This window comes from Desmodus rotundus, chromosome 7, assembly GCF_022682495.2.
Source record: "Desmodus rotundus isolate HL8 chromosome 7, HLdesRot8A.1, whole genome shotgun sequence".
Lineage (NCBI taxonomy): Eukaryota > Metazoa > Chordata > Mammalia > Chiroptera > Phyllostomidae > Desmodus > Desmodus rotundus.
Genome location: NC_071393.1, coordinates 88,797,974 through 88,821,586, shown reverse-complemented (window position 1 = coordinate 88,821,586; position 23,613 = coordinate 88,797,974). Strand labels below are relative to the sequence as shown.

The following is a 23,613-nucleotide window of genomic DNA, read 5'->3' as shown; positions in this document are numbered from 1 at the left end:
AAGCTCCTTGGGGGGCTCCACTCTGGACCCAGATCATGTGTTAGTGGCTTCAGCCCACAAGACAGGAAATTTTGCTACTAAGGTACTAAGTCTCTCCGTCTTGCCACATTGGCACCTGGACTGAGGAGACTGGCTTCTCTTGTCTCTGTCCCAGAGTCTCAGAGACGTTGTCATGCCCAAGGGGTGGGGACCACGTGGGGCTGACAGCACCAGACAAAACAGAATGAAGTGGAATAAAGAATTCCCTAAGGGAAGAAACAAATGCGCTTAAAAACCCTCTCCTCCCAGGAACCTGCATAGATTATAAAGGCACATTTATCTTTTAAAGTAAATAGCAATCAGTCCTGACTAGTGAGGAGACTTTCAAATAATGGCCAACATGTGTTGATATTGACAATGACCCATAAATCTTCATTTCTTTGGGAGAAAATGTTGGGCAGCATTTTAATTCCAAGCCATCGAATGAGAAGGAGATTTGCATCTGCTGTGGATCTGAGTGAGCATCCTTGGAAACGCAACCCAATGACGCGCAGCTAAGCACTGAGTGATGGCCTGCAGCGTGCTTCAGAGAACTCCATTCTCCTGGTGGGGAGCATGGCAGCTGAGACCCGGAGCAGCTGAGTCCAGGGTGTGCAGCCATCTAGGAAGGACAAAGGACCCTGCGGCTGCTGCCGCCACCCCGAGCCTCCTCCAGCCTGACTCACTACGCCCGCCCCAGTCAGAGCTCACACTGCCCCTCCCGTGGGCTTGGGAGCCTGCCAGGCCCTCTCAAGAGGGTTCTTTTGCTTCTCTCCTCAGCGGTTCTCTCATCACGCGTCCTCCCGGACTTTGTCCTCCAGGGAAGACAAGAGGCCTTTTTCCAACTGGTCAGTTTGTTGTGTCTGAGAGTGAGGATGACGGGCTCCCATTCCCCGTTCTGACATTTAAAAAGGCATTTTAGTCCCCATTTTTATTTACTACTTGCTGGACACTGCTGAGTGTTTTTACATACATTATTTCATTTGATCCTTACTATATGACTTTGGACGAGTCACTTGATCTCTGTAAGCCTCAGTTTTCTCATCTTTAAAATGGGGACAATAACAGTTTTCACCTCCTGGGGTTTCTGGAGGGATGAAGTGGAATATTCCAGGGAAGCCCTTGCACTTAGGGAAGCTGCCCTGTAGCCCTGACCGCCCCACCTGTGTGTAGTGAGGTGCTTGCCACCACATTCCTGGGCCCTGAGCTGGGGCCATTCTGCTCAACACCTTTGGTCTACTTTGGGTCTCCTCCCTGAGGGAGGGAGTGCATGTGATTTCCTTTGCAGCCCCGGGGCCTGTGAGCAGGGTCTGGGCAGAGTACGTGCCCAGTAAACGTGTGTGACGTCAGGACAGAAAAGAGGAAGACACAGCGTGAGCTCCAGAAACTCCTGGTCTTGAGCTAAGAAGCTGGGGCTGGAGGACCCCAAGAGGGAATATATCCAAGATGCTTTCACTCTGGCCTGAGGGAAAAACTGCGAGAGAACTTAGAAAGCTTTGTCAGAGAGGAAAGGACTTAAAGAGCTCTCAATCCTGGTTCAAGTGAGAGTGGTGATTTATCCAAAGTCACATAGTCTTTTGGTGACAAAGTTCGGTCCATAATTCATGGCTACAGTTTGCTAGTGTGGGCAGCATCTGAGTCACCACGGTAGGAAAATATGCTACCTGAAACAACAGGCAGAAGACCCAGCCTGTGCAACCTGCTGTAGTTCCTCTCTCTGGGGATTATTTAGAACCTCCCGCCTGGTACCACTCCACTGCCTTCCCCCGGTGCTGCTATCCAGTCCGGACCAATCCTTCTGCCAACAAGTCTGAGGACCTGTGAGAAATGCATCAGGACCAGGTTTTAGAAAGGTGTGTACAGGCAAACTCAGGCCTTGGAGTCCGACTTCACTTCAGACCTTAGTGCAACCTCTTACTAGTTTAGATAATTAGGCTGTACACACCCCAGTGTCCTCGCGGTAAAATGAGGTGAACAGTATACACTTTACATGCTATAGGTTGTTCTAGGAATTGAGCAGACCTAAGAAAATGCTAGACATAGTAATTAGGTGTAGCCTGCTGCATTTGAGGCAAAGAACTCCGTCTCATTTGTCTGCATATTTCTTCCCAAGTTCCTGTTCCTCCAATGCTAGCATGCTGCCTTATGTCTAGTAGTAGGTACTCATTACTAGTTCATTGCATAAATGAGGACTTATTTTGGGTTCCTTAGGATTTTGCTTCTCAAAGTGTGGTCCGGGGACCAGTTGCATTGACGTGAATGACCTGGACCCTTGTTAGAAACGCAAGATCTTGGAGCCCGTCCAGGATGTACTGAAACAAAACATTTGTTTTATTGAGCTCCCCCAGGTGATGTGTATGCACGTTGGAGTTTAAGAAGCTCTGCTTTATAAAGCATCGAAGTTTACAAAACTCCTATTAAGTTAGTGAGCATTGTGGGAAACTTATAGGCAAGAGCATCACACAAGCGTGAAATACATCTCCTCTTCCCACTCTCGCTGATTCCATGGAAACCTAAGGGACTCAGAATCACTTCTGTAAGATCCATAATGGCAACTGAGCCGGATTCTGTGTGTATGGGGTGGGGGGCTTCCAGAGTAGCCTGTGGTCTGGAGAGCACTTCTCCCTTGCAAATCAATAGCTGTCTCACCAATGTCGAATGCAGCCTTTAATCAGGAGCCCCAAGTGCTGCCAGAGTCCCCATGGTTTGAGATGGGGAAGGTGGGCAGGACCTGAACTGGTTCTCTCATACCTCTGGGATGTTCTCCATTACCTCCAGCAGGGGTATAGACTTTGCCAAATGAAATGACTTAAATCTCACTCACTTAAAAAAGAAAAAGTGCATGTCACTTAGCCCTTTGGTGATGAGGCATATCCTCAATGGCAATTGTCCATGTGCCTACTCCTTGCCAGGTCTGTGTGGGTCCTTAGTGTACAGTGGTGACTAAGACTTGCTCCTGACATGAGGTTCTCATAGGCTAGTGGGGACAGAGTGTGCTGATAATTAAAAACAGATAATTAAACAACAATGAGCCAAGGGGTATGGACAAGAGGTCCCAGGAGTGCGGGGCAGTGGCTCATACGTATACGAGAGAGACATGGGCTGAGGTGCACACACAGCTGTGTGACACACATTGATGTTCTTGTCAATGACGGGCCGCTTATATGGTGACGGTCCCAAAAGATTATAACGGAGCTGAAGAGTTCCTATTGCCTAGTGACTCTAACTGTCGTGGGGTCATAAGGTCACAGTGCAATGCACGCTCATGTGTTTGTGGTTGTGCTGATGTGAACAAACCCACTGTGCTGCCAGTCATATAGAAGTACAACATACTCAATCACGTGTAGTACATAATACTTGATAATGATAACGAATGACTGTTACCAGTTTATGTATTCAATATACTATACTTTTTCATTATTTTAGAATGTACTCTTCCCAGTTATAAAAAAACGTTTGCTATAAAATAGTACGCCATGTTCCACTAGCACCAGCCTCCTATATCTTGTGTTTACTACACCTCTGAATCGCCTCATTTTCTCTTGTGCTTGATTTACTCTCCTACTGTTTTGCTGTAGGTTGTAGCCTGGGAGCAACACCTGTACCATATAGCCCAGGTGTGGAGTAGGCCAGGCCATCCAGGTCTGTGTAAGTGCGCTCTGTGATGTTCCTACAATGACAAAGTCACCTAACGACACATTTCTCAGAACTTATCCTTGTTGTTAAGCAGTGCACGATTGCATTAATATATTCATATATGATAAAGAGAGAGACAGATACAAAGAAATCAAATGGTTCTGCAATACGCATACATATAGACATACACAGAGAGAGATAAAACCAATATACCAACATGTTAACAATTATTAAGTCTATCTGGAGGGAATGTGGTAATTCATCATACCACTCTTTCAACTTTTTCTGCACTTGAACACTTTTTAAATAAAGAGTGGGAAATATCAGGAAAACTACATGAATCGGGGGAGTGTTATAATTGGGAGGAAGACTTAGTAAAAATAGATGCTTACAAATGTCTGTTTCATGGCCAGCAATGCATAGTTGCAAAGTGCGTGCGCATGTGTGATCTCCATTCACCCTCAGAACACCCTTGTGCAGGTCTCTACTAATCACCCCATTTCCTGGTGGGGGCCTGGAGACCTCAGTGAGTTGCCCAAGGCCCCCTGCTGGTAAGTGATGCAGATGGGACTAAGACCCAGGTTTTTAGACACCAAATCCAGTTCACTTTCATCACCCTGAGCCTCCCTCAGGAGTTCCTGCGTGTAATCCTGCCTGTGCCAGGAACCGAGAGCCCCAATGTGCGGAGGAGCCCGGTGCCTCTCTGCCCAGTCATACTCGTCCTCAGGCATAAGCCATCATTCCCTCCTCCTTTTGGACTCTGCAAGGGGTGACAGCAGACCCCCGGGGAAAGATGGTAGCTGACTTTGGCCCTTCCTCCTTGGCTGAGGGTAGGCCGAGTCTAGGCAGTGGCCTGGTTAAAGACAGCCTGTGTGGGAAGATTGTCTCTCAAGGCCAGAGAGTGCTTTGCACGGGCTCACTTCGAGCACCTGCCTGGGAAGAGCATCGTGCCTTCAGGCACCCAGCCAGAGGGCGTTTTTATCACTTACCGGCAACGTGAGCCAGATAAATGGCTCCTTCTTGGTCTCCTGCCCATTATTGCTTGTGCTGCCAGAAAGTCTTAATCACGCTGTTGAAAGAGGCTGAGCCCCACCACGACTAGTTGCCAGCTGGCTCCTGTGCCCCTTGGCTGGGCCGAGGCTTCCTGCGCCCCCACAGCAAAGGCCTCTGTTTGGGCCTGGTTCAGAGCGTGTAGACTTACTGCTCACTCCACTCTCATATATATTGATAGGCCTCTCTTTCTAATTCTCAAGCCCTTGGGGAGTTGCTAAAGCTCATACAGAACAGTGATGTATCTGTGGGGTCCACAGAGCCCCCAGTGACTGGCCCAGTACCTGGGTCAGGGCAGGGTCTGAAAGTCTTTGCTGGATGTGATGGGCAGAGTTTGCCATCCCTGCTCTCCCTCCCCTGACATGTCGTGTATTGAAGTGCTAACCCTCAAGACACCAGAGTCTGACCACCTTTGGAGATAGGGTCTGTAAAGAGATCATTGGGGGGTGGGCCATAATCCGGTATGACTGGTGTCCTTATAAGAAGGGGAGGTTAGGATACAGACAGGCACAGAGGGACGATGATGTGAAGATAAAGAGAAGACGGCCATCCACAAGCCAGGGAGAGAAGCCTCAGAAGACCTCAACCCTAACAACACCTTGATCTCAGACTTCTAACCCTCCAGAATTGTGAGAAAGTACATTTCTTTTGTTTGACCTACTCCGTGGTCCTTTGTTATGGTAGCTGCAGCAAATCAATACACTGGATGAATGTGGAATATGTAATGTTTTATACCTAAGTGTGCACTTATCACATTATGTTGAGATTATGCCACTGCCAATTTCCAATCTATACACACACACACACACACACACTGCAGGGGGCCCAGGACCCCGTGGTTGAGTAGGTCCTTGATGAATGGAAGCATGCTTTCTCACTTTTGTATCCTCAAGGACACATGTTCGTACTGACCATGGAGCCTGCTACATAGTAGGTGGTTAATAAATGCTGTAATTTTTTGCTGCTGATCTTGTGATGCTTCGGTATAAAGCACAGTATTGTTTTCAGTATTTTGGTTTCTCTTGGGATGAAGAAGAGGGAACATTTGTCACTGGAAAGTATTTCGCAATCATAGAAAGGCCAGTCCTGGTCAACTGAGGATTCCAGGCTCTGCCCAGCTTTTGGTAATGCCCAGCTCATGTGAAAAGAATTTTCTTGATGCTGTTTTCTGGCCTGTCAAAGAGTGGTTCAGTGCAGATACTTAATTAGTTATTGCAACTAGTGTTCTTCCACCACTTACAGCTTGGGAACGTTTTTCATTTCAAGAATCACTTTCTTTTCAGTGTGATGATATTTTATTTTAGAGAAATAAATTGTCACAATATCTTTGGGTGTTACATCATTTGGGCTATGGCTACCCCCGAGGGAGGTCCCTATACAGGACCAATAGATGTCGTACTCCTCCCCTGCCCCCAGTGGGAAGAACCCGAAGCCCAGAAGTCAGGAAACCTGAGTTCAACTTTTGCCATTAACTACTTAATTTTGCTTTTTTTAGTGGTTATCAAGGTGTAGCCCTCAGACCTCCAGCAGCACTTGGGAACTTGTTAGAAATGCAAATTCCTGTATCCACCCCAAGCCCACTAAGTTGAAAACTCTGCAGGCTGGGCCCAGAAATCTTATTTCAATAAAATTTATTTATTTTACAAATAAGTAAGATTTAATAAAATTACCTTATTTGAATAAGTTTCTGATGCACACTAAAGTTTGAGAATCTCTAATGTAGTCAAATCTCTTTGTTATATCATTTTGACATAAATTTGTTTTGAATTTTTTAAATCACTAAAGCAAATATGCTTTAAATGTACTATAACATTACATAAAATTTGGAGGAGATAAAAATTCAGATATAAACTCAACTGAAGCAACAACATTTTTGTACATTTTCTTCTAGTATTTTGTTCTCAAACACACGTATTTTCAGAGTTGTAACCATAGGGCCCACGCACTTAGGCATACTGCTTTTATAGCTTCATAAGATCCATTTTAAATGGCCCCACAAGGACACTTCACCAGGCCCTGTATGTGAACTTGTACGTGTGGAGGTGAAAATGCCGTGCACAGGCAAGGAGGCCTCCCCTTCAGTGCATTTGATCTCCTGCTTATTCTCCACTCCCACCATCCCCCAAGCCCACTGTAGAAAAGTGAAGCCATGAGTGTTTCTGGGAGTAGTCATGAACTGAGAGGAAAGCAAGGTTAGCCAACGGTCCTGAGTTTTCCGGGGTCTTCCAGATCCCTGGGTTCCCCAACACTGGAATCCTCTCCTGAAACCTTGAAGCAGCTGGGACGTCAGTGTGCTACCTTGTGACGACATCTAAGAATTATACCTTCTCTTTAGAAGCATGGCTGGTGGGACAGCTGGAGTGTGAGCCCCAGTTACCCACTGCCCACCTTAGCATGGCAACCCCACTCTCTGCAGGACTGGCTGGGCTCTGACTCATTGCTCTGGTTTTCACACACGGACTGAAGTCTGGCCATGACCCCCAGCCTTCTTGGCAGGGCCCAGATGTCCTGCCTGCCCCTGGTCAGCCCCTTTTCTTATTTGGCTGACCCCAATCTCTGGCTGTAAGTGCCCCACTCTGAAATGGTTACCCTCCTTGGAACCAGCATATAGCCCCCTTCCTGGAAATGAGAACTGATGGCTGTGCCCCCTGACCTGTCTGGACCCCATGGATATCAGGGACACTGTAGGCTGAGGTCAGGGGTGGTCATGTGCCCTTGGAGAATGTAACAGACTGCTCAGTCCTGTCCTGTGAACTGCACCTAAAACCTGCAAGCCTGCGGCCCAGTTCCTCCTGTCCTCCCCTCTCCCTGCTGACTTGCCCGTGAGGACCCAGGATGCCTTGCAGCATAGTGGCAGCTGGGATGGAAAGCAGGACAGAGAGGAGGTGGTAAGTAGGGACTTGGTACAGGACAGTTGACTCTTGGCTGGATCACTTGGTGATTCATGTGTCCCAGTCAGTTTACAGGCCCAATTCTTTCAACGACCAGCCCTCTCAGGTACTCTCTGAAAAATGGACTATTCCCTGGCCCAAAATTAAAGAATATGGGTTGAAGTCCTGAGTCCCTTGTAAAGGGCAAGCAGGGTGGAAGACTGGCTGCTGTCCTCTCACTTCTCCGAGTATAACACCCTCAGGAGGGCTCCTGGCCTGCTCAGCGGTAGGGCCAGGAAGTCTAGCAGAGGGCAGGCAGGATTTCACTGGGATGCTGAGGGCTGGCCTTCTGCTCATCCCAGTTTCGGGTGCACTCCCAGATGAAGGAGTTCTGCTTCTGGATGCCACCTCCGCTGTCGCTCTTGAATGACTCCTGCAGATGTGGAGGCATTCCCGTCAGGAATCTGCAGGCCCTACTTGGGGAACTATTCTGGGCCTGGCTGTGCCTGTGAGGATGGGTGGAGGTGCAGGTCTTAAGGGACAGTGCAAGGTCTCTCTCCCAGTGTCCCTTTAGGGACAATAGATCCAGGACCAACTTAGTTGCAGATAATCAGGGTCTCTTCTTTTTAATTTAAATTTTTCTTTTACATTTAAAAACTTAACAAAAAACATGCTCCATGGCCTTAAAAGACTTTATATATCTTTAAATGTACTTTGAATTCCTAACAAAATACAAGTATGTAGTTTTCTAGTCCTGATTCAATAGGTAGGTTATTTAGTCCTGTTTTTCCCCACCTTATCACATATAAAATGTCCTCATACTTATTTATAAAGCTATGAGCCCCATTGTTATTTAATGTAAAGGTCACAGGTCCCTCTGATAACTTGCCAAAAGCTTTGACCTCTCTCCCTCAGTCCACCTGCACACACACAGCCCTGGGCGCCATCCCAGAAGACATCTAGACTCTCAAACCCATGTCTATGCCGGGTCAAGATCACCAGCATTAAACTATGAGTATCTACGGGCCAGCGTGAAGCCTTTTATTTCTGAATCCCACCATTGTCATCTCAAAAAATTTCTTGAAACTTTTACTGGTAGGTATTTGAAACAATGCTTGTTTAAAGGCGGAGTTAGTAAATAGCTGGCCCCTCCATCCTCGATGGTTTATTGTTGAACATTCAAATCGTTTCCAGTTTTGCTGCATTTGTGACCCAGTGTCTCTGTCAGCACCTTCCTTTCCCCCTTTTCTTCTTCTCTGAAGGCCTATTTTTAGGAGGCATTTGGGCTTGAAAAACATATGCACTTTATTGACTCTGCACCTTTGCTTATGCACAAGGAAAAACATGTTCTCTTTTGTCCAGATTCCATCCTACGAGACCCTGTGCAAATGCTGCTTCCTCCCCAAAGCCTTCCCCTCACCCACACTTGCAAGTAAACTCCTGGCATCTCTACCTGCTCCCTGTCTTAGTTTGGTTGCTGTAACGAAGTATCATAGACTGGGTCGCTTAGAGCCAACAGAAATTTATTTCTCACATAAATTTCTCACAAAAATTGAGTCTGGAAGGCTGAGATCAGGGTGCCAGCATGGCCAGATTCTGGTGAGAACCCTCGTCCAGGTGTCCCCAGGTGTCCTCACCCAGTGGAGAGAGAGCAAGCCCTCTGGGGGTCCCTTTTATAAGGGTGCTAATGCCATTCATGAGGGCGCCACCTCATGATCAAATTACTTGCCAAAGGGTCCATCTCATATACCATCATATTAGGGGTTAAGATTTCAACATATACATTTTTGGGGGACACACACACTCAAGCATCATACTTCTCTCTAGTGATACTCATCACATTCCATATTCTAGTTGAGGAAATTTGATGTGTACATCTTATCTCCATTATTAGACTCAGTGGTATGCTTCATGTATTTGAAACCCAGAATGGATTGTTTTACTACCCCTCTGCTCTGTGAGACAACATTATGTTCAGTAATACGCAAACATAAGAATCACTATTTTCTTGATTTGTTCTTTAGTTTTACAGCAATGAACAATTTTAAAAAGAATACATTTCAACTTTAAAGATACTTAAGTATATTAAAAAGTACTTCCTAGAAGAACCAAAATTTTTACTTACCAAACAAAATATTATACCTCACAGTTCACTATAAAATCTGTTTTACTCTTTTAAATGTTAAACACAAACCCCTAAATGGTCACATAGGATAACAGAATTGAAGTTCTAGGTTCTGTTTCTTTGCCTTTACAATCACTGTGGCATCGTTTTTTACTTGGTTCAAATGCAGAAACATGCAGGAAGGAGCACAGAGCGGGAGACATAAGATGACCCAAGTGAGCTGGGAAGACTGAGTCAGCACACAGTTCCTCTTGCATTGAGCACACGTCACTGAATCTGTGAGTGTCAGGGGTCAGCTGATTAACTGGGAGTTCTCTAAATTAACTGTGGTGGAGAACATGTTATTTAGTAAAGGATAATAAGATGCAATCACTTGAAGTTTACTTACAGATTAATGAAACTCAACAGAAACCACAGCGGTTGTTTGCAATGTTGACCAAAACTATATTTGGGAGGTGAGGAGCTTTATTTTTACCCCTGACATTGGTTGGAATTGTGATAATGAAAGAAAGATCAACTTTTAGCTGGCTCTATCATTGTACGACATCCTCTATGGGTGACGGTCCCCTTATTGCCGGCTTTCAGGGCAGAGGGCTCCCACCTCCCAACCCCTGATCTGACGCTGGGCCCCTAAAGGACAGGCACCGGTTGTGCGGTCCACTGCTGTACAGGCTCTGCTGCGTGAATACAGCGGTTGAATGGGGGCCTCGGCCCCATCAGGATCTGCCAGATTGTCCTCCCTTTTCCTATGGTAGGCTGATTTTCTTCATGTACTTCAAACAAAGCAACATAGCACAACATAGTGACTACAGAAACAGATCCATTAAGCTGTCTTCCATTAAGCAGACACTAATTTCTTGGTAAAAAAGTGTTGCTCTTCTGACTCACTTTTCCTTTGTTGTTCTTTGAAAAGTACAAATTATTTCTCATAATACCATGTTATACATGTTAATATGTGATGTATTTGTTATTATTTTTAAAGGCATTAACATTTAAAAAATGTAGAAGATCCAAGATGGTGGAGGAGTAAGTGAAAGCTACACTAACCTCTTCCCAGGACCAATCTGGAATTACAACTAAATTGTAAACAAATCATCTTGAATAACCACCTGAACATTAGCTGGAGAGAAGCCTTACAACCACAGACAGACAGAAGAAAACACTTCACCACAATGTGACTGGTAGGGAGTGTGGAGGAGACATGAGAGGGCTGGCTGGGTGCCCAGGGGCAGAAGCTGAAGTGCTGGAGGGATATTTTAGTGGCTGGGGGTGGGGGTGTCCCTCTGAGAAGTGTGGGGTCTAAACCCCAGTTGGGCTCCCCAGCCTACAGCACCAGAGCCAGAAAGGAACCCAGATAACATGCATCTGTGAAAGCAGCAGCAGCGGTTCTGTCAGCCAGGGAGAGATGGCTGGAGACACGAAGAGCCTCTTAAAGGGCCAAAGCATAAAATTTCATTTGCAGCCACTTGCCCTGGGCTCCAGCAAAGGGAGGGCAGAGTGGACTAGAGACGTTTGAGGAGAGTCTGAGGCTGGTGGCTCGGGGGAGAGAACTGAGGGAACAGCTGCGAGGATCCCTGTGCTGAGTTATTCCCCATACTGCAGAGGTTATCTGTCTTGGGTAGAGCACTCATTTCCGAATGGCATCAGCATGAGAGGAAGCAATAGACCTCACCTGCAAGAATTTCTCTGCCCCACCCTGTGGTGCTTAAGCCTGACTGCTGATTACAGATTGATTAGACTATCAGCCAATCAGTTTAACAGCCAATTCGTTAAACATTAGGTTAGGGGGTGGAGGGATTGAGCAAAAACAGAAAGAGCATCATGGACATGGACTATGGTGTGCTGATTGCTCAGGGGAGGGGGTATAAGGAGACTAAATGGTAATGGAAAATAATGTATAATAAAGATTTATTTAAAAAAGAAGAATGGTATCACAATGTTCTCTCCTACCTGAGAAGCTACACCAGGGCCCTGCAGGTTGTTGGCCTGTGATTCGCAAGAACTCACGGGCACCGAAGGGGTATCTGAAAGTTGCAGAATTCCTGACAGAAATCTGGGTGTGTGCACAGAAACACCTGACCCTGATCCTGGGACAATCATGGGAGGAGCTCTGAAAAGATTTCTCTGACAAAGTGCCAAGTGTCAGCAGCTAAATCTGCCATTTCTGTTGTCTTCTCCAGCAGATGAAGGAATTTTCTCTCTAATTGTCCTTTTCTGCTTTCAGCCATCATATGCTGCAATTATGACAATCAGAGAGTGGCAAATATCATTCCATTTTCTTCACTCACAGCAACAAGAAATCACCTACAAAATTGGAGCAGCTGAAAAGGTAAGGTACTGTAGGATGCTGAGATGAATTCTCTTAGACTGCCAAAGGGACTGTGACAAGGCAGGGAAGAGAGAGAAAAACACAGGGGGATATTTACCTTTAGTAGTGTTTTCTGAAATTTTCTTTGTGTCAAGAACAGAAATAACACTGGGTCTGATAGGGGAACTCAAGAGTTAAAGATTTTAGCTTCAGTTATAGTTGATAGGCTCACGTGATTAGTGCATGTGGAAAGCTGTTATTCCAGGAACTGGAATGCCTGTCCTACGTGACTCCTGGAGGTCGACAAGCAATTCACCCTTTGTGCCCCAGGGGGTCTACAAGCAATGGGATGGTATCTGAGCCATCACGTCCCCGGGAGGGAACTTCACAACACAGATAAGGAACTGCTGATTGGCAGGTAAAGAAGTACTAGGAAAACCACCATGGGACTGCAACTCTTACCGATTAACCTTTCTCCAAGCCCCTTACCTACCCATTTCTTCTCCCTATAAAAAGGTTGGCTTGAGATGAGATGTTAAGATGGTTTTTCAGGGTACATACCCCACTGTCTTCTCAGATCACTGGCATCTGAATAAAGCACCCATAAAGTTTAAAGAAATAAAAAGAATAAAATAAAATTAAAAAAATTCTGTTTTAGTCTCTCATATGGTAAATATTGATAGCTATATTCCATATATATAAATAGGATGTTCTAAATAGGTTTTAAGGATGTAATGGTGTCCTGAGACCAGAGGGTTTGAAAGCCAGTGTGGTATGGCCCAGCCTTATATATGGCAGATGCTTGGACAAGAGTGATTCATAAATGGGCTTCAGTTGCTTCTGGGTTTTGGAAGCTGTAGCTGGATACCTATAGGCAGTGGACTGAATACCTGGAAGGTGGAGGCTGAGGAGATGTAAGAGAAGCCACTTCCATTTGAAGCAGTGTTGACCCTGATGGCAACATCAGTGCTGGGCCTGGGCCTCAGGCAGTGACTTCTGGGGATGAGGGTCATGGTAGCTGTGTGTCCTGGGGAGTGTCAGGAGGCTCCCCATATCCTGTTCCCCTTAGTGCTGACAGGCAGGAACAACTGTCTGAATCTGCCTCCTGGGAGAGGAATTGAGCAGAAGGGTTTCTAGGGACCGCTGGCTGCCAAATCACTGGGTGTGAGCACAGTAGAGAGAGAAGCCTGGAGCCTCGGTCTGATACATTAACCTCTAGGAGTCTCTGTCTGCTCGGGCCTGATGCTATGGGACCAAGTTGCTTCACTGCTGGCTTACTTGACCATATGGTAGAAGTGGAATAGAATGTGTGTGCAGCTCCGGCACATATTGGGTACACAGTACATTAGTGGGTCCATTAGTAATGTCATTAATAATAATAAACAGAAGTGGGCTGGGAGGTGTGGGAGTTCTCTTTGAAGGAGTTCTTTTTGGCCCATGACTAGTGACAGTTGAAGCTTGGAGTAGGCCAGGGTTTCTCAACCTTAGCATTCTGCCCTTGATAATTTGTTGTTTGTGGGGGCTGTCCTGTACATTGTAGGATGTTTAGCAGCATCCCTAGCCTCTACCCATTACATGATAATAGTGCTCCCTCTCTGGTTGTGGCAAACAAAAACATCTCTGGACATTGCCCAATGTGCCCTGGGAGTGATTTTGCCCCCAGTTGAGACCACACTATAGATCCTCATTGACAAGGGGTGCTTGCTCCCCCATAGTACCCAAGGAGATAGGCACCAGCCTCATGCTCACAGATCTGGCTCACTCCTTGCAGGAAGAATTCTGCCAAGAGCTTCTGCTCTCAGAGGAATAAGGCCTCTTGACCCTGATCTTTTTTCCTAAGGAATCCTCCTGCTAATTGTGGTAATTGCGGCTACTTCCCTCAGCTTTTGGACAAATCAGGTCCTGGGAAAGCAGCAGCTGACTGGCATGGGGTTTGTTGAGGGAAATCTGGACAATACCCAGTAGCTAGCGGGTGGGGGCGGGGTGGTTGGTGGACACCTGCCCTTTGACCTCCGCTCAGGCACCGATGGCTTCAAATCACCTCTGAAACCCAGTCTGGGCCAAGCAACAGCAGAACAGATAAACAGAGGGTGGTTTTTCACACAATGGAATTCTACCGCGACCAGAAAGAAATGAGGGACCAGCACACACAGCTGCAGGGATGAATGTCACCAACACAACGTTGGTGAAAGAAGCCAGAAGCAAAAGAGCACGTACTGTATGCTTACATTAACAAAAAGTTCCAAAAAAGGCAAAGTAATCCATGTTAAGGCTCCAGGGGTGCACAGAAGAGGCTTCTGGGATGCGGATTCAGATTGCGACATTTTTTAAAGCACTTTATGATATAGGCACTTTCCTATATATATGTTACATTTCAGTGAAGGAATAAACAAACACAACAACATTCTGAACCAAAGTTCAGGACAGGCCCTTCAGCAAAATCCCTGTGAACCCGGGGAACAAAAATCACCAGCGATTTTGCCTGTATGGCTCTAAATCATTATCATCATTTTGGGATCTAGCTTTGTAAATGAGGTGTGTATGCAAAGTAATTAGCAAGTGCTTGGCACACAGCATGCTCAGTGGATGATAATAATTAACAATAAATTACGAACTGACCTAGGATACAGAATAATAATTAAATACAAAGAACAGCCCTGTTTCTTAAAGGAAAAAAAAAGGGATTTTGGAATTTTCAGGTACATCCTGGTTAGTAGATTCCTGATTCTCAAAGTGCTTGGAGCTCCCTCCAAGCACAGTCTTTGAGGAAAGAAAAATCTAAGCCCCTACTTTAGGATTACTAGGTCCTGATCAGTGACCAGCGCAAATACAAAGTCCCAAACGCCAGTCTGACTTGGCCACCTTGTTCGGTTCACTTCATATCTATTACTTATTGATCCTGTGCACTGTTTAGGAATCTGGAACCCATCTACCTGGCCAAGCATTTGGATCTCTTTGGCCATCAGTCTATTTTGTGAATTCGCAGACCAAACAGGCATGCCCGCTGGTGGATTCCTCAGACTCAGGATAAAACTGTGGCAGAAACAATGAAGTCTAGAAGTTTGTGTAATGATAGTTGTGCTTTAGACCTGACCGGAAGCAGGACTCTGCAAATTCCTTTCTCTTCGGAGAGAGCTAGCAATTAGACAACCTCAGCAAGACGGAGCATTTCATTGCAAGCTGTGCTTCCCAATTGCAAATTAGATGCCAAATTAACTCTCAGGCAGATTGGAATCTTTCAGATTATTCTCCACTGAAGAAGTCTGAAGCATGACTATTTCTGAATCAGAGAAGCAAAGAGACTTCAATGCCAGCTGCAAGTGCTTTTAGAATACTTCTACTCCCAAAGTGGTTTCTTAAAATTTCAGTTGTTACAAAATGCTACATGTCCCTGTGACCTGTGATGCCACCGAGTACGCCATGATGCAAGCTCTGTCCCCCACAGTCAAAAACACTTGGACCTTCTGTGACATACATTTAAAAAAATAAATCCATGCCCATCTCCAGAGAAAAGGCAGGCTCTTACCTAGTTCAAGGCTTTGTCCATGGGCACTTGATTGGATAAAGATGCTCAAAAGCAAGAAAATGGAGACACACAGGGGACTTTCCATTTCTCCTGTCTCACCCGGGGTCCAAGGTCTTCTTGCTAATTTCTGAAGCTAAAGAGACCAGATCGTCTATTGACAATTTGTCAAGAAAGGCTGCCCATTAATAATTAACCTTTAAACATGTTACCTACTGTTCAGACATTCCTTACTACCCCCAACCCAAATCTAAGTATGTCTACTACAAATAAAAAGGTTGATTTACAAAAGTGTTTTTTATCCTGATACATGTTGAAAATAGAACGTCTTTCCATGTAATCTTACCTCCTTAGGCCAAAGTCACAGTTCCAAATTAAGCAATTTAAAGTTAATGTGCTGTGTTTGGAAACCCTGTCAAAGGTCGGGGTAGGTGGCTCCTACACGGTTGCCTAAGGTCCCCTGACAGGACTGCAAAGGGGTTGCAGGCTCACGGCAGTGGCATTTTAAATTGCAGGTTAAGCCCAAAGAAAAAGCAAAGGGCTTTGCTGTGTGGAGAGCTCCCAGATGCTCTGTTTTCTGTTGAATTCAGCAAACTTGCTGGTGCCTGTGGCCAAAGAGGGGTGGGGCAATATTTCTAAAACTGACAGTGGTCGAAAACCTCAGTGTAAGAAGGAGCAAGGATTAATTTGCTTTTGTTTTTGTTTTAGGTGTGGTTGTTAATAACTGTGAGTTTGCTGTCATTTTACTGTTCCTATTTTTTGTCTTCCTTTTCTTAGATAAGTCCCTTTAACATTTCATATAATAAGGGCTGGGTGATGCAACTAGAACAGGAAGAGAACCACAGAAATGGAGATCACATGGAGGGTTATCAACAGGGGAGTGGGAGGGGGAGAGGGGGGGAAAGGTACAGAGAATAAGCAGCATCAATGGTAGGTGGAAAATAGACAGGGGGAGGGTAAGAATGGTATAGGAAATGTAGAAGCCAAAGAACTTATATGTAGGACTCATGGACATGAACTATAGGGGGGAATGTGGGAGGGAGGGGGTGGGCAGGGCGGAGGGGAGTGAAGGGGGGAAAATGGGACAACAGTAATAGCATAATCAATAAAATATATTTAAAAATGCAAAAAATAAAGAAGGAGCAAAGATGCAGAACTGGATGCTTTTGCTGAGATTCTATGGAGAGATGACCCTAGAATAGACACATTTGTACTCCTCTGTGCTAATTCACCCTCCAGCTGTGAAGAGGACTGAGAATGAGGGCACTAGGCAAAACCAGGCAGGGGAAATGCCACTGTGTGTGTCTCTTATAATAGTCCTTGTGTCTTTAGTTTGATTTTCACTTTATTCATTTGTTCAACTTTTTTTTTTCATACCTCCTATATGTCAGGCACTGTTCTAGGCACTTTGGATATACACGCAAACAAAACAGACCAAGATTCCAGTCCTTGTGAAGCTTATGTACTCTTCAGGATGGAAGGAGTCAAATTATAGACAATGGACATAATAAATAAGAGGTTTATGGAGATTGGTAGAATGCAATGAGAACTATGGAAAAAAGAAATACAGCAGAGTTAAGGGGGTGGGAGAAGGTAGTGATTTTAAACAGACTTGTTTGGAAGTTGAAGTTTGAGCAAAGGTTTTAGTGAGTTGCCACTGTGGACATCTTGGGGAAGAGAGTTCAGGCAGCCGCACAGTCAGTACATCCTGCGCAGAGGCCCTGAGGTAGAAACAGGCCTGGTGTGTTCCAGGAAGAGCAACGAGACTGGCGATTAGGGAAATGTCATTATAAGGACTCTGGCTTTTACACTATGAAACATGAGAACCATTCTGAGCAGAAGCTTGACTTGACTTGTATTATATTTTAAGAAGATCATTCTGGTTTGTGAGGTGAGAAACAGATTGCTAGTGAGCGAGGGTGCATGGAAGGAGATCTGTTAGGGGATATTGCAGTGATCCAGCAAGAGGCGAGGGCGTTTGGGTTCAGCGCAGTAACAGTGGCACTGGGGAGTGGTGGGTGGGTACCAGATATAGGATGAAGGTAAATGCAATAGGATTTCCTGACTACTGGGATGTGGGATGTGGGAGAAAAAGAAAAGTGGAGGATGACTTCAAGGATCTTGGCTTGAGCAATGGGACAATGGGACTGATACCAGCTGATGTGGGGAAGGTGGTGAGTGGAGCAGGTTTTGGGGAGAAGATTAGGAATTCAGTTCTGACCATGTGGAGTTTGATATGTTTCTTAGACATCCAAATGGAAATGTTGGGTAGGCAGTTAGATGACTTGGTGATCATTGCCCACCTGAAACTGACAGACAGGATGCTCTGAAGCCAGCAGCAGGTTGGGAGAGATTGGCTATAGGACAAATCCTAACACTGTGCTGTCTTGTTAGGAGGTGGCTGCACCTCCTTCCAGAGGGCTGCAGCTTAGGGACCACCCACTAAGATGCACAATTGCTGAGCAGAGGTTTCTGCCCCGGCTCTCTGGCTGGCTCTGTCCTACCCTGAACCATTAAGCAGGATCTTAAGGTTATATTTTACTTCTTATTTCCAAGAAACCTGGAACCTAAAATCAGCTGACTATGCACCTTGGCTCCCTCTTCCCTGGGCCCATCTCATGTCCTCTGGGTAGTGGCAGGACCCCTACCCTGCCCTGCATATTAACTTACAAAGACACAGTGCATCCAAGTGCCCCCAGCACCCTGGGTCTACCACCTGATAGTGTGCAAAACACTATTTAACTTCAGTGAGGTCCATCTCCTCACCTGTAAAATGGGATAATGGGAGCTGGAAACAGTATTTGGAGTTACCAACTTGACATTATTTTTCTCTCATCTCCTCTTTGCTCTCCTTCCCACTTAAGAAGGGTAAATTAAGAGAGAAGTCTACAGATCTTTTGTCCCCTTAAAATTTAGAAGCTAGGGCAAGTAAATTTAACCAACGAAGGCAAGCAAATGGCTGAACACCTTCCCATCACTAGGAAGAGAGCCTCTTGGGTTTTGAGAGTGGGTGGCAGAGGGGGGATTCGCCCGTGAAGGCAGAGGGGACGTTCCTGTGCTTCCTAGGAACTCTGCTAGAAGGTGGTAAGAACCAGAGAGAAAATGACCGTATGTGTGTCGGCAGGTGGATGAAAGATGCTCCCGTGCCTCTCGTGGGGTGGAAGCAGCAGGGAGCCTCCAGTGCCAACAGGCCATGTAGATGGGCAGGACAGGCCCCTCAGTGGCCACCTGTGGGGACTGATGACAGAGGACCAGGTGCTCACTCCCCTCTGTCCCCCAGGTCTGAGTATTGTGTCTGATCCAGAACTACGGCGTAACAGGGATGGGGGTGGGGAGAAGGAAGCCAGGAGGGCCTGAAAAGGAGTTTGGACTCTTAGTTCAGATGGGTTAAAGAAAATAAGAACATTTCTCGCTCACAAGATTTTGTGAACTGAGATTCACACCTCTGAAAACACAAGTATGTCCTGAGAATTAAAGATTTGTATGTGAAGTGCACAGCCAAGCGCTTGGTTCCCAGAGTAGAGGTTCCATGAATTATACTGACTTATTTTGGAGAAAATATGCTTAGTGGTCAGGAGTCCAGGCTTTGAAATCAGACAGATCTAGGTTCAAATGCCTGGCCTATCACTTACTGACTGGGTGACCTAGGGCAAGACATTCCTGTTCTGAAACTGACTTTTCTCCATCTGTGTAATGGGACTAGTAGTAGCTACCTGAGAAGATTAAAGGAGGTAACTTAAAGAGGTAAAGCCCTTAGCAATTCTGGCAAGGAGGAAATAATAAATGGTAGCCACAATAATTATTTTTATTGTTTTTAATTCACCTTGGGAATCAAGAGGGTGTCCAGGCGGAAGCTAAAAGCAAGACCACAGTGATCAAATTTAAGCAGAAAACGAAAAGGTTAGGAAAACAGAAGGATCTGGACCAGTGGTTCCAAAATCTGATTGAGCACTGGAATCGGAGTCAGCTGAGAGCTCAGAAGAAGGAGGAGCTATGGGCCTATCCCAGGAACAACTGAATCAAGACTTCCAGGGTTGGGGCCTGGAGAACCTTCATTTAAACAAGTTCTCTGGATTGTTTTAGTCACCTGAAGTTTGAGAACCATTGCCTTAGAGTGGTGCTTGAGATGTATTGAGATACGAGAAGAAAATAATAGACCTTTCAGATTTTCCTTTGTCACTGGCTATAGGCTGAATGCTTGCGTCTCCTCCAAAATTCATATATTGAATCCTAAGCCCCAGGGTGATAGTATTTGGAAGTGGGGACTTTGGTAGGTGATAAAGTCCTGAGAGCAGAACCCTTTATAAGGGATTAGTACCCCTATAAAAGGGACCCCACAAAGAACCCTTGCCCTTTCCTCCACATAGTTACAGTGAGAACATGACCATTTATGAGGCCCTCATCAGACACCAGAGCCTTGAGGAAGAAATTTCTGTTGTTTATAAGCACACGGTCTGTTATAGCTGCCCAAACAGACTAAGACATCACCTTGGAAAATTTTGTTTGTGTATTTATAATGTTCATAATTTATATATAATATATTAATACTATATAGTTTATAAGCAAATAAACACCCATACATTTTGGGAGGAGCACTCACAATTTTTTTAAACTGATAAGGGCACTCCATTAAAAGAGTGTGAAGACTCTGTCGTAGAGGAATAGAATGCCCCCAAGTCTTCGTGACTTGGCTGCAACTCGGTTGATTCCACCAATACTTTGGAACAGTCAGTAGATCCATTAGTGAGATTTCTTGTCATTTCCACACCGAAGAAAGCCCAGTAATTTATGGAGGATGCTTCATTTCTCCAGAGCTGAAAAGGAGGCAGGCCTGAGTCCGTGGAGGCTGGAGCCCCCAGCGGAGTTATCAGCATTGCCCACGGGAGCACAGCCCAGTGGTGTCTCTTGGCTTCACCATTCAGTCTGAAATATACTGGTATCATAGTTAGAGTCTTAAAAATTGTTCAGTTTTTGTTCTCTTTTGCTTTGAAGAGCTTCTTAAAGGAAATAGAGATTTCAAGAGACTGGCATTTGATGACCTGAATGTAACCTTTTCTTTTAGGGTAATGGTGATAAGAAAGTTAATCAGGAGAAAAGAAGTAAATATTTTACAAAGGTAAAGAGAGCAAGTCCCAGGAAAGGAGAAGCCAGGGATCAAGGTGAAGTTCACTGATGAGAGGAACAGGGTTTTATATTCAGAACCAGATTTGTTTGCTTTCATCCTCAGAAACTGGAGATTCCTGAGAACAGCAGCCTCGGGCTGGAGTTCTAAAAAAAGAGTAATCAAAACAATAATTTTTTGATTGGTACTATTATTTCCATAATTTTACAGCTGAGATTTCAGAGACTAAAAACTGAGACAAAAGCCATACCTTATTAGTAAAAGGCTGAGAGAGGGAAAATCGGGACCACCTGAGCCCAAGGTCGTTTTCTTAACCACAAACCATGAATCCCTGCGTATCTGCTCTCCTGGGACTGCACTGGGCTTTCTTCCCTACACCTCAATCCTCCTCCCCTTGCAATATAAAATTTATAAAGTTTTCAGGATCATTGTCATTAGAAAATAACTACTCTCTCTCTTATTCCTCCTAGGGGCAAGGCTGCTATTAGGAAAATGATCGTTTTTGTATTGAGTCACAAATAGATTTGTGTGCAGATATGACAAAACAAGTCGGGACACTTCCTTAGTTCAAATTAGCCTCAAACATGTCCTCATCCGGAAAGGGGTTGGCCCGGAGTTTAACCTTTCCCTTATCTCTATATTTAAAGACCTGTAAAAGAGTGAAAGGTGAAAACAAGGCTGTGGATGATGTTTTAGACTAAAAGAATGAAGTGTTTCAAACATTTCAAGTAGGCATTTATTCATCCAAGACCATCACGCCTCATTGATAAATCTTTGCAGATTGTCCTTTGTAGCATCTCTGCTTCTGACTCATTGTGTGAACTTGGGCTAATTACATAACCTCTCCCTGCCTCAGTTTTCTCATCTATAAAATGGAATTGGGAGGATTAAACATGATCACAAAAAATTACTCATAACTTTTGGCACAATCAGAGCTCATTTGATTTTTGTAACAAGTGAGTTCGGAATTACTTTTATAAGTGAGAAAATTGAGGTTTGGAGAGTCCTTGTCCAAGGTCATATGTGTAATCAACGTAGATTGGGTACATTGGATATAAGAACCGTGAAGTCCCTCTATACTCTATTGCTCTCTTATTCCCCTTGTCAAAAGTAAGGAGCCCACTACCTATGGAGCGAAGAGCTGACATCTTGTTCTATACTTATTATTATGATTTCTGCTCTGTGCTGGCCCATTTACATTTCCCATCAGAATTTCAGCTGCTGGTTTGTAGAAGAATAAAAACACCAAACCAACAAATAAAAAATCCCCACAGAAACCAGAGCAATCTTTTTATTTTTTTGTGACTAGCTACTCTGGAACCAATAATACATTTTATGATTTTAGTAGTCCCAGTAAAATGGAAGACTTTTTTCTCTGCGTTATGTTTGGAAACAAAAGGAAGTAAAATTTTAAGTTTGTTTGGAACAGCCAAATAGACATTGAATATTGTTGGATCCTCAAAGTTTTCCAAGAGTTTTCTCCTCTGTAAGAAAGAGGGTAGACATGGACTTGATTCTGTGTCTGCATCATCCAGCTGCTTGGGGTGTTGGTTAGGCTTCTTGAGAAGTGATCATTCTAGGGTCCTCAAAGAGATCAATCAAGCCACAAAGGAAATTGGCTGATTGCAGTAACCCTAGGGCATAGTTTGAGCAGGTGGGCCATCAGCATGCTGGCTCTCTTGCTGGGTTCCAGTGCCCCTGATTGTGGAATACCCAAGGGCACTGTCCTCATCCTGGGTATCAGGCAGGGCTGGAGCACTGCTGAGATTGAAATGGCCCAAGCCTCTCTGTAGCAGCTGATATTCACACCATGTCACATAACTCATCTCACAAAAGCTTTCTGGGGTTAGCTAATGAAGCTCCTTGGCTGCAAGAAATCAGGAGCCGTTCCCAAAGATCTGCTTCAAGTGCCGCTGATGACTCATCATTTTTCCACTGACAGGATATCTTGCTGACATGGTTACTCATTGATTCCTAGGGAGGCCCAGAAGTCAGAGGTTAACAGTTCAGGGGCATACTCCCAAAGATCCCAAGTTCTCCATGTGATCTCATTGAAACAGGAATAATCCTGTTGAGGCAGGATGGAAAAAAGTTAGGAAAACTCTCAACAAGAGAAATGCAGAAGTAGGAAAGGACAACACAAGCCCATAAGCCTGTAGGTCCTCTTGCCAGAGGCCCCACCTCCACACATGATCAAAGGGAAACAGTTTATGGCAGGAAATTCCTGTGGAGGTTGCAGAAGGTGACAACAAGAACTGGCTAAAACCAGATCAATCCAAGATAGAGGAAAAATTGACTAAAAAATGACCCCAAAGCTCATTATACCATCATTATAATGAAAATTGACACCACAAGTGGAAGGGGGGCCAAGGAGGACGATTGCCATGACACTTCTGGAATGACCCATGTTAGAAACAAGACAGACCCCCCTCCCAACCAGAAGACAGACAGAGAATTTGACACCATGATGTTCAGGAGCAACCCACCATGGGGAACACATAAAATCCCGAGAACTGACTGATCCAGTGTGCGACTAACCTGCAAGTTCACCTTCAAGTTCACCTGCAACCACGGACAAGTACTTTCACTTCTTTCACAGTGTCACCCCGTGAGACTGGCAGCCAGGGGAGCAGCAGGTGACAGCAGCCAGTCCCAGGCTTACCTCCCGATTCTGTTTCCAGAAACCCAAGTCTGGCCTCTTTCTTTTTCTACCTAAAAAAAACCTTGCTTTCATACTCACTTGGACTTATCTTGAATTTTTTCCTGCTGAGCCTGGAAGTCTCAGACTGTGCTGGGGTAGGGTCTGCCCTGGTTTGGAACCAATCTGGTGACGCTGTGAGTCAGGTATGATTATTCCCTATGTGCAGAAAAGAAAACTGAGGCTTAGGGAAGTTACCGAGTTGCCCAAATCCACATTCTACTAAGTGGTGAAAAAGGATTTGAATTATGTTTATCTGACTC

General features: G+C 45.1%; 1 protein-coding gene across 3 annotated transcripts in view; it reads right to left on the bottom strand.

The window, feature by feature from the left end:
- Window positions 1-23,240, bottom strand: part of LIPC (lipase C, hepatic type) — a 130,045-nt gene extending 106,805 nt beyond the window's left edge. Inside the window, exons 1-2 of one of the 3 annotated variants that reach the window (XM_053929175.2) lie at window positions 23,191-23,240; window positions 15,534-15,666 (exon numbers count right to left, since the gene is read on the bottom strand). In XM_053929175.2, coding sequence (XP_053785150.1) covers window positions 15,534-15,618 — 85 coding nt within the window. In that variant the 5' untranslated portion in view covers window positions 15,619-15,666; window positions 23,191-23,240. Of the gene's footprint in view, window positions 1-15,533; window positions 15,768-15,876; window positions 15,993-23,190 lie in introns of those variants that run through there. The other 2 variants (XM_053929174.1, XM_024568017.3) reach the window with 2 other exon arrangements.
- Between the last annotated feature and the right edge of the window lie 373 nt (window positions 23,241-23,613).